Here is a 15,756-nt window from a genome sequence, read left to right on the forward strand (position 1 = left end):
GCACCCACATGATGTCTCACAACTGTCTAACTCCAGTACCAGGGGATCTTATTCTCTCTTCTGACCTCCTTGAACAACAGGCATTCCCCACAGTACAGACATACATGCAAGGAAAACACTCATATACATAAAATAATAAAGTTTTAAAATTAAAAATAAGAAAATAGAACAGACCAACCCCCACAACTTGGGGGCTCACCCCTTCCTTCCCTGAAGGGCTATGACAAGTCTGCAGGCAGCTAAGGGGCAGAAGAAAAGAGCCTGGGCACTCCCAGGCCAACCACTTTGGTAGACGATGGTGAAAGCAGGGTGTTCTTACAGTCTGGGCTGCACTGACAGAACTTTTCACAAAAGTTCTGGGTCATGATGCAGGGGCATGTGCTGTCACAGGGACGGTCCGGGTGGTCACAGGGTTGGTAGTTATACACTTGTGTAGAATTGTTATCTAAAAGAGAGAACAGAGCAGGACATTGTTTCGACCAGGCTACACTGATGTCTTATCCCCCAAATGTTCCAACGCCTCAAGTCGAAGTTGGCTTTTCCCAACCGTGACCCTGGACACACTCAGCACTTGATAATGTAGCTGACCCCCCGTGCATAAACAACAGAGTATCTGCTTTGTGGGCAGGGTGTAGAGATGGCCTGAGATAACAAGGCAGCTACTCGAAACATGAAAAGAGGTCTGGAACTGGCAAACAGCACATTAGGAAACTCAGAGACCACAAGGCTTTACGTTTATCTTCTGAGATGGCATCTCGGCTGTAGTCATTGGCTCAGCCCTAGAGATGCTGCAAAGAAATCTGCAATCTGTAGAAGCAGCTAGGGCCAACAAGAGAGCTACAGGTGCAGCAGGGTGATAACCACAGGGTGAGGCCTTAATCTGAACTCTGTGTGTGTGTGTTCCTAGGAGCAAGGTGCCTACGATGGAGCCCATGGCCCTGAACATGCTAAGCATGCACTCCATTCTGATCTATCCCCCACCTTTCTCTTTCTTCCACTGAACTTACCTTTCTTTAGCTGGATTTTCCTGCAGTGTGCGGCCCACAACCTAGGGGAAAAAGAAAGATAGGTCTGAGTTGTGGTCCTCTCAACACGCATGATAGTGTCCTGCTCCGAGGGGCAGCTTGAAAACTGTAAGGTAACTGGGTTAACAGGGGGCTCCTCCTCCCAAAACACCAAAATAACAAAAACCCAGACAAAGCAAAGTCACAGAGCTGCCTCATACTACCACTGCTCCCTCTTCACACTTCTTCCCTTGCCCCGCAGAACTCTAAGATGGCAGATGGAAAGCCTCCAGTGAAGAGGCTGACAGAGAAGAGCATAAGAGACTTCCTTCGTAGCTAGAGCTAGAGCCACCTCCTTTATTTGTCTGGTAATACACTAGGGCACCTGGTCATCAGAGTGATGATTTTTATCTCTTAGACAGGGTCTCATCATATAGCTCTGCCTGGCCTGACACTATGTAGACTAGGCTAACCTCGAACAAACAGAAGCCCATCTGCCTGAGCTCTGGGATTAAAAGAATAGGATCAGACCCAACTATTATTTTTTTTCAACTTCCAACCAATAACAGCACTATGTAACTCTGAAAAACACTATTGTTAAAGGACAGGAACACACTCTGCAGAATGGGGAAGATGGTCAAAACCTGAGGAAGGGGAAATAAGCTCAGTGCAGAGCCATAGGCCAGCCATGTCCTCAGTGTGGGCACAGGGAAGGGCTGGCCCTACTCACACAGGTCCTGAGGGAGTCCTGAGGATACCAGCTCTATCTGAGTGTCCCAGTAAGAGGCTCTGCCCAGTGCAGTGAGTGGCCAAGGGGAGGCAAGGGTCAACCCAACGAGGTCAGAGCACAGATAACCTGAGGAGCCTTCAGGGTCCTTTGTCTAACCCTTGCCTGTGTTTTCTTTTCTTCTTCTGTGCAGGGTTCATGAGCTCATCTGTTGGCAGCTTCAGGATAAGTGATTCTTTGACTGCAAACTGAAAGACCTGGAAGAGAAATGAATAGGACTTGTCACATCTCTGGAGATGACCAGGCAAGCGACTGGGCCAGGTGCTGGGCTTGTTAAGAATCTGGAATTTGCTAGCTGCTAACAGGGCATCTTTTTAGTAGAGACAGGATGTGGCTGGGGTTGGGGGTCACTGGCACTGAAGATTTACTTAGACCCGGGAGGCAGAGCTACGAAGCAGGCACTGCCATCCATCACCCTGGCTTTCCTCTACCACTTCCCAAGCCACAGTGAGCTGCCTGAGTAGCTCTGCAGGGGCTGAGTGAGGCCTGATGGGAAGGGTGTCACTGGGCTAAGCACTAGCTCCCTCTGTTGGTAGAAAGGTACCAGAGCCTTGGCTGTCCAGCAGGGCAGCAGTTAGGGAGAGCTGGCTCCTCTTCCACATGCTCCTTCCTTTAGAGCATTCATTTCTAGTGTCCCCTCTCTCTTTTTCTTTATTCTCTAGTAGGCTACTTCTGATATCCTGCAAAAACTATAAATAGTATCAGAAAAATATTTTATTTACGTATTTAACTCTTGGTTTGGTTTTCAAAATGGGGTTTTCCTGTATAGTCCTCTGGCTATCCTAGAACTAGCTCTATAGACTTAGGTTGGCCTGGAACTCAGAGAACTGCCTGTCTCTGCCTCCCAAGTGCTGGGATTAAAAGCGTGCACCACCATGCCCAGTTGCCTTTTTTAAAAAAGCACATCTAACTTTATAGACGGTTAGGTTAAGGGACCTGTGCTGTGGGCTGGCAATGTGACGGCTGAGCAGGAGAAAGCGCTGGCCAGGCAACTCTGATGGCCTGCGTTCAGTCCTACAGCTTAAGGAAAGGACCAATACCAAGAGCTATTATCTGTCCTACATAGAAATGCTATGGCATATGCACACTTACACACCACACACAGACACACACAGTAATAAAAATAATAAAATTTAAAAAAGAATCTGTGTTACAAGGAAAAACATATGGACTCTGAAATGAAAGTGTAAATCCCTTCCACTCATCATTCTCCTCAGCAGCCCACATGACAGAGCATGAAACAGGCTCCCAACGCCTACAGAAGTACCTGGCTTAGTAATGCTTACAATGTGGTCCTAGGAAGAAACCATGCAAGCCTGCAGAAGTCAGGGAGCTGTGGGATCCGGGTGTCGGCATTGGGCTCCCTTCTTGCTGGGCAAACTGGCCCAGGCACCTGGCTCTCATCTCTGTTCTGCACCCTCTTCTCCCTGCCATTTCTTTAGAAGAATTTTATTGCATTTCATTTATTCATTGTGTATGCATGTGTATGTTTGTGTAGGTGTGGGTATGGTAGTGTAAGTGTGGAGGCTGAGAGCTACTTTAACAGTTGGTTCTCCCCTAATGAGTGGATCCTGTGGATCGAACCCGCAGAGCCATCTATCAGCCTGCAGTCTTTTCCCGCCTCTGGACCATCAGTGGGTGTTGTCCATCTGGATTTTCAGGTACCCAGGTACTGGAGTAGCAATTAGAAAACGTAGTGATAGGAAACTTGGAATACAGCATGTGAAGAAGGGCTAGGCATGGTGGCACACACACCTTTAATGTCAGCACTGGGGAAGCAGAAGCAGGTGGATCTCTGTGAGTTCAATGTCAACCTAGTCTACATAGTGAGTTCTACTCTACACCAGCCAGACCTATCTCAAAGAAAAAAAAAAATCACAGACAGACCCCGGGGGGGGGGGGGGGGCCCCATCAAGGCCTCTCCATGATCTAGGAGAGGTTCACAAGACAGTTTCTGTCTAGAACCAGCCTGCTAAGACAGTGGAGGAGATGAACAGTAAGGAAAAAACCCACATTCACCCTGTTGCTCTCAGGAAGTACCTGTTTGCATGTCTTTGTCCCCAGAAGCCTGGCTATTGAGCAGAAGTTGTTGAAGTAGGTGCCATGGAAGACTCGGAAAAGAGATTCTTCAGCTCCAGTCCATTCCACAGGCTCTGAGGGGGCTTCCACAACACAGAGCTGAGGTGGGGCTGGACTAGCTTTCTGTTTCGTGGGGGTCTGACAGCGAGAGTTAGCCTCTGAGCAAGGGAGAAAGCACAAACATGTGGAATGCAGTTTGTTGGTAGCTCCTATGTCATTCTGATTTGAAAAGGAGAACATTTAGGAATGGAAATGTTAGCTGTACATGGGCACACTCCTGTAATCCAAACAGAGTTGGCAGGAACAGGACAAGTTTAAGGTTAGCTTGGCCTACATAGTTCCAGAGTGTGTGCGTGTGTGTGTGTGTGTGCAATTAACAGTTTTTAAAAGTTTTGAATATTAAAGAGATCAGGAGCTGGACATTTTCTGTTTACCTGAAGAACTGGAGGCCCAGTCATTGCCAGTGTCTCTATCACTGTCTCCTTCTTTAGTCTCAGCTATAGCAGAGTTTGACGTATTGGAACAGGAAGCACTGACCACTGGGTGCCTTCGGCGGCGGCGCCCAGAGCACTTGGACCGAGGGTTATGCAGCATGGCATACTCCTTTGCTCCTTCCTGTGGTGAACACATTACAGGTAAGAAATAGGAATAGGCACAGGGACTCCAAGTTGATGCCACCGTCATAAAGCTTTCTACAATGATACTTTTTGTCTGTACCATGTAAGTGTGACCATATTATGTCAGTGATTAAGCATTCCCAAAAATATGGAAACATCCTCTTTCACAGAAAAAGCGCCCCACAAGCTTAAAAGATATAATCTGTACATCTTCAGCTTTGAGAAGTATCTGAAATTCTCTCACGTGTTAGCCATCTGGGATTTGAGAACTTTCCCTGCGTATGAACCAAGGGTCAGAGAAGATGGAACCTGCTTCAGGGAATGTAGCTCCATGTTCCAGAGTGGATTCAGGAGTCAGGGCTCCTTTCCCTAGGCCACTTTGTTCACACGACCACAAAGCTTCCGTTTTAGTTAACACATGTGCAATCTTTGAATTAGAACATAATCACTGTTTAACTCAGAAGCTTCTCCCTAGGGCTGGTGAGATGGCTCAGGGGTTAAGAGCACTGACTGCTCTTCCAGAGGTCCTGTGTTTAATTCCCAGCAACCACATGGTGGCTCACAACCATCTGCAGTGATATCTGATGCCCTCTTGTGGGGTGTCTGAAGACAGCTACAGTGTACTTACATATAATAAATAAATAACAATCAAAAAAAAAAAAAAAGAAGAAGCTTCTCCCTAAAATCCCATGAGACACAGAAGAACGCAGAAACTATAACTCAGCTGGGTCACAACTGCTTCCCACAGACGTCTACCTGTTTCTCAAAAATAGTCTACTGTTTGAAATTAATTGGCTCTGATACCACACGTCCTCCACTCAAACACACAGCACTGGTGGTTTATATGCTGTGTACTTTCTTCCTCTTTTCTGGGGGGTTTGCTTTTCGTTTTTGTTTTTTTTTTTGTTTTTTGTTTTTTTGTTTTTTGGTTTTTTTTTTTGGTTTTTCGAGACAGGGTTTCTCTGTATAGCCCTGGCTGTCCTGGAACTCACTCTGTAGACCAGGCTGGCCTCAGAAATCCACCTGCCTCTGCCTCCCAAGTGCTGGGATTAAAGGCGTGCCACCACTGCCCAGCGGGTTTGCTTTTCAACATAGGGTTTTTTTCTGTGTAGCCTTGGCTGTCCTAGAATTTGCTCAGGCTAGCCTAAAACTCAGAGATCTGCCTGTCTTTATCTCCCAGGTGCAGAGAATTATACTCAGCCTCTCTTCCTCTTTTTTTCAGTGCTGGAAAATGAATCAAGGCTTTGTATACGTAGACAATTACTCTTGCACGGAGATATATCCAAGCTCAAACTACTGCTTTTATCATAAATAAAACCCAATCACAGAGCTGCTTCTGAGAATCCTAGGTCAAAGAACAGGCCAGTGATGCTCTGAGAAAACAACTACAGCCAGAATTTGGATCATCTCACAAGACTGGACTACCAAAAGGAGGAAATGAGGGCTGGACATCAGCACTGGGGAGCCGGAGGCAGGCAGACTTATGGGAGTTTGAGGCCAGTATACTTTTCAGAATAAGTTCCTAGGCAGAGTGAGACCTTGTCTCAAAACAAACAAACAAACAAACAAACAAGAAGAAATGAATGATGGAATTGTTTGAAGTAAAACAGTAAAGTATCTTACAGTCAAATATGGTCTCTGACTAGATAATGTGATTTGAAAACAAGCTCTAAGTGGATAGTCAGGATGTGGCTCACTGGAAGGGATGCATCTAGCAAGCATGACACCTTGGCTTTAATCCCCAGCACCAAACTCCCCACGAATATCTGGATAAAGATGGGAAAATATTTCAAGTGCAGGAAGGCCTCTTTCATTTCTTTGTACATTAAAAAAAATGTACAAAGAGCTGACGCAGACAGGTGGTGGTGCACACATTAATCCCAGTATCTGAGAGGCTGAACCAAGATCTTGAGCCTGAACTATATTTCAGGCTCTGAAAACAAAGGTTCTTATATAAAAGTCAGTCCTCTGAGACTAGCTCAGTGTTAGAGCACCTGCCTAGCATGCATGTGGCTGTAAACTCAATTGTCAGAACTATAAATAGAAAATAAGTTAAAGAAACTATAAACATTGGTTTTTCTTCAGTCTTTTGCCTTCTTCTGAAGCTTTTTATAAGAACAACTGAGTTACTGGTTACCATTCTGAAGGCTTGCTTTTGGGGGAAGAGCAGACATCTTATTATGATTAAAGACACTGTCCGTAAAGAAAAATAAAAATGGGGGAAGATAGCCCAGCACATTTAAATGTGTGCATATGGGTATCTGAAGTTGAACAAACACACACACAGGATTTTCAGAGTGATGGCCCTGAAAAGAGTGATGACCTTTTGAGTCAATGAGGTGCTAAATGTTGACTTTCTGTTGGGAGAAAGGTCTGGAATAATTTTAAAAGCATGGACTATAGACTTAGATCAGGGCCCGAATCTGAACAGTGCTATAAGCACTGACTTATTAATAAACTCTGCAAAATGTGCCCTTTATAACTCCTAACATCTTCCACCTCAGGGAGCTGTCACAGCCTGAGCAAAAGATATTACATATATAGCTGAATAATGCCCCTCCTGTGGAGTTGCTCTGGACAAGAACTTTACCCCACCCCTTTCCAAAGTTACCTCCCTTTCCTCTGCCTAGCATCTGAAGTCTAAAGACAAGTCACATCTTAAGCAATAAATAATCTATGCTGTAGACTGATAGAACCCAAGAACATCTGATGGCCTTCAGATAACATCAGTATGTATAAAATTCTGCATTACCCTTCAGCTTTATGCATCACCTCACACAAACCACACAGATTACTGGGGTCTAACAGCAGTATGTCTGGGCAGATGACTCAGTGGGTAAAAGTGCTTGTGGCTGACCTGAGTTTGATTCCCAGGACTCACACAGAAGGAGAAAAACCACCAACTCCTAAAAGTTGTCCTCTGACCTCTATACATATGCTATGACACACCTTACCTAATGCTCAAAATAAATGATTAAAATTGTCTGCCCACAGAACTACAGAAACCAGCCTCAGAAGATCAAGCTCCACTGATATGTGCCAGTCAGTGAGAAAAGGACACATGCCCCAGACAACCAAGATCCCACTCAGCACACACAGCACCAGCGCACCCCACCCCCAATCTCCTGCTCCTGCTCCCCACCAGTACCAGCCTCTGTGCTTCTGAGTGTCCTGAGATGAGGCTCTCGGGCGGAAACCCCATCTCTATCTTCTCAGAATGCTGGCCCTTGGACAGTCAGTTATAAAAGAAAACAACAAGGCTTTTATGTTCATTTCTCAGATACCATCTAGAATTAGACTTATCCTTGACATCATTTTAAAATGAGAACAAACACTCCTAATATTGACAATAATAAGCCCATCTTCAGTATTGTACACACAGCAATGAGGTTCTGACCACCCCTTCAGCAAAGGATCACAAACTTGACCACGTCAAAGCCTTCTATTCCCCAATCCGCCATCTTTTCTCCGATTTAGCACTGAGTAGCCAGAATGAATGAAATGCTGGCAGAAAAATGAATGATGGCCCCTTAGCAGTTGTCCTGGGCAGTTCCTTGTACTTCCCTTTGTCTTTGCCCCCTACAGTTACATCATCTTCCTTTGCCCAATTCTAAATCCGAATGAGCCGGGCATCAGATGACTAAGATATTAAGAGCTAACTAATCACGTACAGAATACAGAGTACCAGATAATGAGGACATAGGAACTCCTTACTGTCCAGTACTGTGGGTCGGCTCAGAGACCACGGTGAAGGTTACTCTGAAGGTTAGAAGTGATATATCTCCCTAAGTAACTAACTGTATGGTTTACAGAGGAGGCTGAGGACCACTGAGATGTTCGAGTCAGAGAACAAAAGGAGAACCCTGCCTGAAGGACGAAGATCCTCACTGGCAGACAGCCATCCTGCCCGTGCCTTCTGTTCCTCCCTAGAAGCCCTTTATGTTCCTGAGTTCTCTTGAGATTTTTTTTTTTTTCCTAGATTTCTCAAGACAAGGTTTCTCTGTGTAGTCCTGGCAGTCCTGGAACTCACTCCATAGACCAGGCTGGCCTCTAACTCAGAAATCCACATGCCTGTCTCCTGAGTGCTGGAATTAAAGGCATGAGCCATCACACCCATTGAGATGGGATCTTAAAGGTACCCCACCACCACCACCAGTATCCTCAGGATGCCAGCCAGCTGTTGAGTAAAAACAATCTCCCCACCAACTCTTTCTTATCTTCAAATTATTGGCTTTTGTGTAGAAGACAGTATATATAAGACATACATATCCACACACACACACTTTGCTCTAATATCTTCTCTGATGGTGTGGGGGCCACACCCACATACTCTAGCGCCAGCACACAGGCACCCTCTTTGCTCTAAACGGAACAGCCGTCTCAGAATCTGAAGTTTAAGTCGATGAGATTTAGAGCAGAAAATCCTTTACTACTGTTCATTGAATCTTACCCCATCACCCCAAAAGAAAGACTAAATCCATTCTCCATGTCTGGAGAGCCTCTGCAGTGCTGTGGGCTGACTCATTTCAAGGACCACTTCCTGCTCAACTTTAAACAGAGTTAACAAAGCCAGAACAGCTTAGGAACCTACCAGCAAAAGGAAGCAGTCTGTGCCGCACGGTTCCGGCTCGATCTTGATCTCCTTGTTCTTGCGTTTGTATACATTAGGGGTGGCATGGAAAGCTGGAAAACAAGAGGTTGTGGTGTTTCCCAGGCTTTATCCTCTGGACATAAGAGGGACAGGAAAACTAGTTAGGGAGCTATGGCAGGTGTCACATTCCACAGAAAAGGCAACCTGCAGGGTATAGAAAATTTAGTTCTGGTATCTATACAATCCTTTCAAAGACAGGAGGCCCCAAGGGACAACCACAGTGCTTAATTAGGTTGTACCTATCATGTAAACCACATCACAATATCACTGAGCAAATAAAACAGAACTGGCCCATTGCAAAGCCCTCACAGGAGCAGGAACTGGAAACTCCACACAGTAAAGCAAAACACAGGGAAGGAGTTGGGCACAGAGCAGCCCCACTCACGGTGAAGGAAGCAGTCGTATTTAAAACAGCGCCGGCAGAAAAGGGTGTGGAAGGAGTGCAGAGACTGCTCCCGCTGCACTGACTTAGCATTGGGGCCGTCGATGTTGGGGGTGCACTGAGGGGGAAGTGCGTTGGGGTCTGACATCTCTGTCAGCTCTCGATACCTGCAAGAAAAGAGAAAATTCCTCTTGAGGAAACTCCACTGTAGCCACAGGAACTGCCACCCAGGCATGGCGTGCCAAGGGAGGATGGGTGGTTCTCATAGGCCTGGTGGGTCAGGAGATGGTAAGCAACTAAGTGGACATGCCATCGTAATTCTGCAGGGCTGGCCATAGTATCAAGTAAGGAGAAGATGGCTTGGTAAGTTCAGTGCTGGTATAACTACCCAGAAGGATAAAGCAAGTTTTCTGCCCAGATGTCATCAAAGCAGTATAGAGAATAAACTCTAATATGACAAGGGACATTCAGCCGTAACTAGGCAAGAATGTCAGAACTGTGGGCAAATCATGACACACAACAGGGCTTTTTATTAATCAAAAAATGGGCTAGGATAAGAATCTGTTCACAAGCCCTGGGTGCAGCCTGGGTGGAGTGGCTTTTCCTACCTCTCCTTCATGTCATCTGGGACACCATTCTCAGGGAACATGGAAGCAATGGCACTGAAGATCATGTCATTTGGAAACTGCTTCTTGGAACTCTTTTTGTTGCCTGAATGGGAAATGACAGTGAACTCCTGAGTGTTGGCTGCAGCAGAGTGACAGGAGCTGCTGTGCTCATCAGACCTCAGCTACAGTGGGAGCAAAGTCTGCGGGCCCTGTGAGAACCATCAAGAGGAGGACAAGAGTCTCTTGGAAGTTAAGACAGACGATCCCACCATTAACACTGGTGCTGAAGAACAGGACGGACCCTGGGACTCTTTTACAGGAAGAGAGACACTGTTTCTGGACATACAATTAATGTACAATTTGGAAATTCAGCAGTTCCTTCTTTGCCCATTCTTATGTGCTTGTCATGTATGTGGCACATGTGGGCATGCATGCCCACATGTGTGAGGTCCTGAGGTTGATGTCTAGAATCATCTTCCTCCACTCCTCTTCCACCTTATTCACTGGCTGAGTTTGCCAACATGACTAGTCTCGCCAGTCATCTTGTCTTGGGGATCCCTGTTCTGCACCTTCTAAAGCTGTAATTACAGACAGGCTACAACACCCATCCTGCATCTTCATGGGTGCTGGGTACCTGGACTCCTGCCCTCATGCTTGTAGAGCAAGACTTTAACCACCGAGCAATCGCCTCAGCCCTGTAATATTGAATTAAATACTAGTGACTTGGAAAATATTTATAAAATTAAATTAAGAAGATAAAAGTTTGTACCACACACCCACATGATCTCAATTTTGTATGAGCATGCTGATTTATATATGTACAATTTAAAATCTACAAGAAATAATCAGATTATTCCTATGTAGCAAGATTGAAGTGTAATCTTATTTTCTCCTTTATAAATCTTCCCAGATTTTCCAAACACAGAATTAGAAACTAATAGCAGTGATTATTCTAGAAGTTTTTCTACTCTAGTCTTCAGCTAGTTCAGTCAGCTGAAGCTATCAGTTAATGAGCATGTTTTTCTTTTAAGTAGACCACTGAGAAACATGTTTTTGAAAGAATAATACACTGCTCAAGTTTTCCCTTCTTCCCTGTCCTTGTCAATTTCAAAACAGTCCGCGGAAGCAGGGTTATGCACCTTCCATAGCAAGGCGTTTCCGCTTTCTTGTTACCGGCAGGTCCTCTTTGCTGTCATCTTGCTTTCCATCGGAGGTGTCATTGTGCCCATCGTCCTCCTCATCTGAGTACTGATTGAGGGCATCGACCAACTCCAGAAACACAGCATCACTGATCAGCACAGATCCAGGGATCATCTCTAGACACAAGGAGTAGGAAAGTGAGCAGTGGTGGTCTCACCCTCCACTCATCTTTGTACGTAGGGTCCCCCAGCCCCTTAAAACAAGGTCTTGAAACTGGAGAGATAGCCCAGTGGTTAAGATCACTGACAGCTCTTCCAGAGGACCTATGTTCAATTCCCAGCACTCACATAATGTTGGGAGCCGCCTCTGAGCAGAAAGAAGCTATCATCTTTGCAGCCATCTTGAGCCATATACTCTGACAAGAGACTTGTTTTCAAAAGCCTACAACATCTGAGCACACTCTGATAATTATCTTGCTTTTCTTACATATCTTGTTTTGTCGTTTATTGCCCCCAGCTGCAGGGTGCACGTGGTAAAGTGTCTTCAGTTGTGTTCCCCTGCTTGTGTTTATATATACCCATGATTTCCTTTCAATAAAGGTGAGACAAAAGGAGAGATTTAAGGAGAGACTTGAAGAGAGAATAGAACAGACTCTGTCTCGTCTCCATTCTTCGAGTCTCTTGTCCCTCTGTCCCCACTCTCTCTCTTGCTAGACCCTGAGCCACAAATTGAAGCAGCAGCTCAGGCAGATATAGGGTGACCCCCGAACGTGGGGCAGCTCAGGCCACTACAACATAACAGCTCACAACTATCTGTAACTCCAGTTCCAGGGGACCCAATACTCTTACCCAAACATACATACATACATACATACACACACACACACACACACACACACACACACACACACATACATATACATACACACATACAAAACACTAATGGACATTTTTTTAAAAAACACAGTGTCTTACCAGATGTGGTGGCACACACCTTTAATCCCAGCACTTGGGAGGCAGAGGCAGGCGGATCTCTGAGTTTGAGGCTAGTCTATATAGTGAGTTCTGGGACAATCAAAGCTATATAGTGAAACCAGTCTCAAAAAAAGAAAAAAAAAAGACAAGGTAGGCTTTTTACACTCACCCCTGAGTAAAGGGCATAACACATCATTTGATTAACTATAACAACTGTTAACAGTTAACAAGCTATAGACTTTATCCTTATTAGAATATTCCATTTCTGTGGTCACTATTAACACTGGATTTGCTGTTCAAAAATCTCAACAGCAAGCCCAGCATGGTGACACAAACCTTTAATCCCAGCATTTGAAAGACAGGCGAGCTGGGCAGTGGTGGTGCACGCCTTTAATCCCAGCACTTGGGAGGCAGAGGCAGGTGGATTTCTGAGTTTGAAGCCAGCCTGGTCTACAGAGTGAGTTCCAGGACAGCCAGGCCTACACAGAGAAACCCTGTCTCAATCCCCCCCACCCCCCCACACACACAACAACAAAAAAGACAGGGGAGCCTGGTCTACAATGTGAGCTCTAAGACAGCCAGGGCTCACGCAAACTCTCTCTCCAACATCAAACAGAAACAACAAAGGTATGCCAACAACCACAAGCAAGACAGAAAAATAACGATCAAGTGAAAAACCACTCGGCTTTGTGCTAACATCTCAATAGTGAGTTCTCTTAATCAACATTAAAATAGTTCATTTGGTTATACTGCAACTTGAAATAATGCCTTTGAACACTAGAGGGTGCTGTAGATGTATTTTTGAATGTTAGCAACCGTGTGGGGTAGGCAGGGCTATTGGCTGGCATATGCATGGGGAGTCCCTCTTCTGCCCACTGAGCTCAGGACTGTGGACAGGCGAGGCTTGCACTCTCTCATTGAGCTATATCACTAGTCCTCTTTCATATTTGAGACAAGGTCTCACTAGATTGCCTAGTCTGGCATTGAACTTCCTCTTTGGCCTTAAACAACCTTTGAATCCCCCTGCCCTGGCCTCCAGAGTTCCTGGTACTATAAGGGTACACCACCATGCCCAGGTCCCCTTCCTACTTTTTTTTTTTTTTAATTCTTCAAGATAGAGCTGGAAATGGCTCAGGGGCTAAGAGTCGCTCCCACAGGTCCTGAGTTCAATTCCCAGCAACCACATGATGGCTCATAACCATCTGTAATGGGATCAAGTGCACTTTTACGGTGTGTCTGAAGACAGAGACAGCATAATCACATACATGCAATAAATAAATCTTTTTAAAAAAATTCTTCAAGATAAGGTTTCCCTGTGTAACCCTAGCTGTCCACAAACTCAGAGATTCTCTTGTCTCTGCCTAAAAGTGTGTGCCGCCACACCTATCACCTCTTCCTACTTTTTATTCATTGATAACCTTTTCTAGAATTAAAACTAAGACCTGGCAATATGGCTCATTGGGTAAAGGCACTTGCTGCCAAACTTGGTGACCTGAGTTCAATTCTTTGCACACTCATGGTGGAAGAAGAGAATTAACTCTCTGACTTCCATCCCCATACTGTGGCATATATGGACTGCATTCCCTCAAATAAATGTTTTTTGTTTTAAATTACAATAGGGGGGCTGGAGAAACCATTCAGAGGTTAAGAGGACCAACCCATCCCACCCAGTCCCAGCACCCAGAGGGCTGCTCACAACCTTCTGGAACTTGAGGCCCAAAGAGATCCACCGCCCTCCTTTGACCTCCTTGGGCACTGCAGACACATGGTGCACAGACATCTGTGCAGGTAAAACAATCATACACATAGAAGAAAGAAGAAGAATTCTCAGGAGAAGAAGAAAGAAGAATAATTCTAAAAAGAATTAAAAAAAAATTACAACTCAGTTCAAATGCTTTGCTTTTATACAATAGGAATATTTAAGCCAGTTTCTAAGAAGTCCAGAAGAAACCTGGATCAAAGTAATATGTTCTCTGAGAAAGAGAAATGAAAATCAAAAATGGCCTCTGATGTATTTACAGAAAATGTCAAAGATTAAATTCACCTGTTCAATAAACACTTTCCTAGCCACTGATTACCAGGCAATTCTTGTGTCCCAGCTTCTTTTGTAATATAAAATTCTAATCCTAAGTCACATCATCACATGAAATATTCTTTAGCATGCACCGTAGGGATGGGACAGAACAAAAGCAGCAGTGTGCTAGCGAAGCCCTCTTGCAGTGAGCTAGCCCAGGGTCACTACCTTCTTCCCCGTGGACTTTGCCATCATAGTTATTGATCAGCTCCTCGATGAAAGTCTCATCTTCTTCCTTCACTTCGTCACCCATGTAGGGAATATTGCACAAAACTGTCTCATCCTCCACCTGTAAAAGCCAGATGGATTTACCCCATGAGCCATCCTGTCTCTCCTCTTTCCTATCCAATGGAACATTTGCTGTGCTGGTCTTTCATTTGGCCTGAGTCTACTGAAAAAAATCTCTATGGACACAAACTTTCCTTTACACCTTTTAAGGACTATCCATTCTGTTTTGCCAACAAACCTTAAATGAAAGGGGGCAACAGTACTTTTAAGGGGAAAAAACAAGTTTAGTCAATAGTAACCACTAAATGTTTACCTTGACATTAGCAATGGTGTCCAAGCGTAAAATTTGACTAAAGTTACCATAAAATTTTAAGTTTTCTAGAAATATCCTCTTCCCCATAATGAAGAAGCAAAGCATGGTCATAACTCATATTAACACAGGTTATTTTGGGCAATAAATAATACTAAAGGAGAAGGGTGTTCAGCAGAGAACACAGACGTACAGCAAGGCTAAGCACATACTCTATCACTAAGCTACCCTCCAGTGCCAACCTAGTCATTCTTCAATCCCCAAGGATCAAGTAAAATCACAGTTTTACTCTGAGGGATGACTCCCTCCTGCAGAGCCGTGTCTTAGTCCAATCAGGAACACTGCTCTCAGTGGGCAGGTGATGAGCAACAGCATTAGAGGACAGATGACCAGAGCAATCACCTTAGCAGGCCTCAATAAAGGACTAGATGAAGGCACTGTTACCCACAGGTACCTCTATTCTCTCGGCTACCTTCAGAGGACCTTGCCATTAGAGGATTCCAAAAGACTTGCTCCATCAGCAGAGATGGCAACCTGCTTAAGCCTAAAGGGTCTGATTCAGCCATATTTAACTGTGACTAATATATTATAAAGTTGGGTCAAAGTAATAAGAAAATTGGGAGTAATAAAAAAAAATAAAAAAAAAAAAAACTAGCAATATTTTAGAGAGCACCAAAATCTAACAGGATAGAGCAACCTGCAGTGTGCGTGCGTGTGTGTACGTGTGTGACATATATGTGGAGCCCAAAGGACAACTTCCAAGAGTCAGTTCTTTACTCCTACCACACAGGTCCTGGAGACAGAACTCAGGTTGTTGGGCAGATTGGTGGCAGGTGCCTGTATCCACTGAGCTTCTCAGAAGTCTGTAATGCACACCATTTAAGAAGGAGGGATTTAAAGAA

The 15,756-nt window shown here is 44.8% G+C and overlaps 1 protein-coding gene across 4 annotated transcripts in view; it reads right to left on the reverse strand.

Moving 5' to 3' along the window:
* Ezh1 (enhancer of zeste 1 polycomb repressive complex 2 subunit) overlaps positions 1-15,756 on the reverse strand; it is a 36,238-nt gene that overhangs the window by 7,693 nt on the left and 12,789 nt on the right. For all 4 annotated transcript variants that reach the window (XM_028780446.1, XM_028780444.1, XM_028780445.1 and 1 more), the window contains 10 exons: positions 14,485-14,605; positions 11,268-11,444; positions 10,129-10,231; positions 9,524-9,687; positions 9,079-9,170; positions 4,305-4,485; positions 3,832-4,028; positions 1,897-1,988; positions 1,008-1,048; positions 320-445 (listed from right to left, as the gene is read on the reverse strand). In XM_028780446.1, the coding sequence (XP_028636279.1) occupies positions 320-445; positions 1,008-1,048; positions 1,897-1,988; positions 3,832-4,028; positions 4,305-4,485; positions 9,079-9,170; positions 9,524-9,687; positions 10,129-10,231; positions 11,268-11,444; positions 14,485-14,605 (1,294 nt within the window). The remainder of the gene's footprint in view (positions 1-319; positions 446-1,007; positions 1,049-1,896; positions 1,989-3,831; positions 4,029-4,304; positions 4,486-9,078; positions 9,171-9,523; positions 9,688-10,128; positions 10,232-11,267; positions 11,445-14,484; positions 14,606-15,756) is intronic.

This window comes from Grammomys surdaster, unplaced genomic scaffold (assembly GCF_004785775.1).
Source record: "Grammomys surdaster isolate TR1022 unplaced genomic scaffold, NIH_TR_1.0 371, whole genome shotgun sequence".
Lineage (NCBI taxonomy): Eukaryota > Metazoa > Chordata > Mammalia > Rodentia > Muridae > Grammomys > Grammomys surdaster.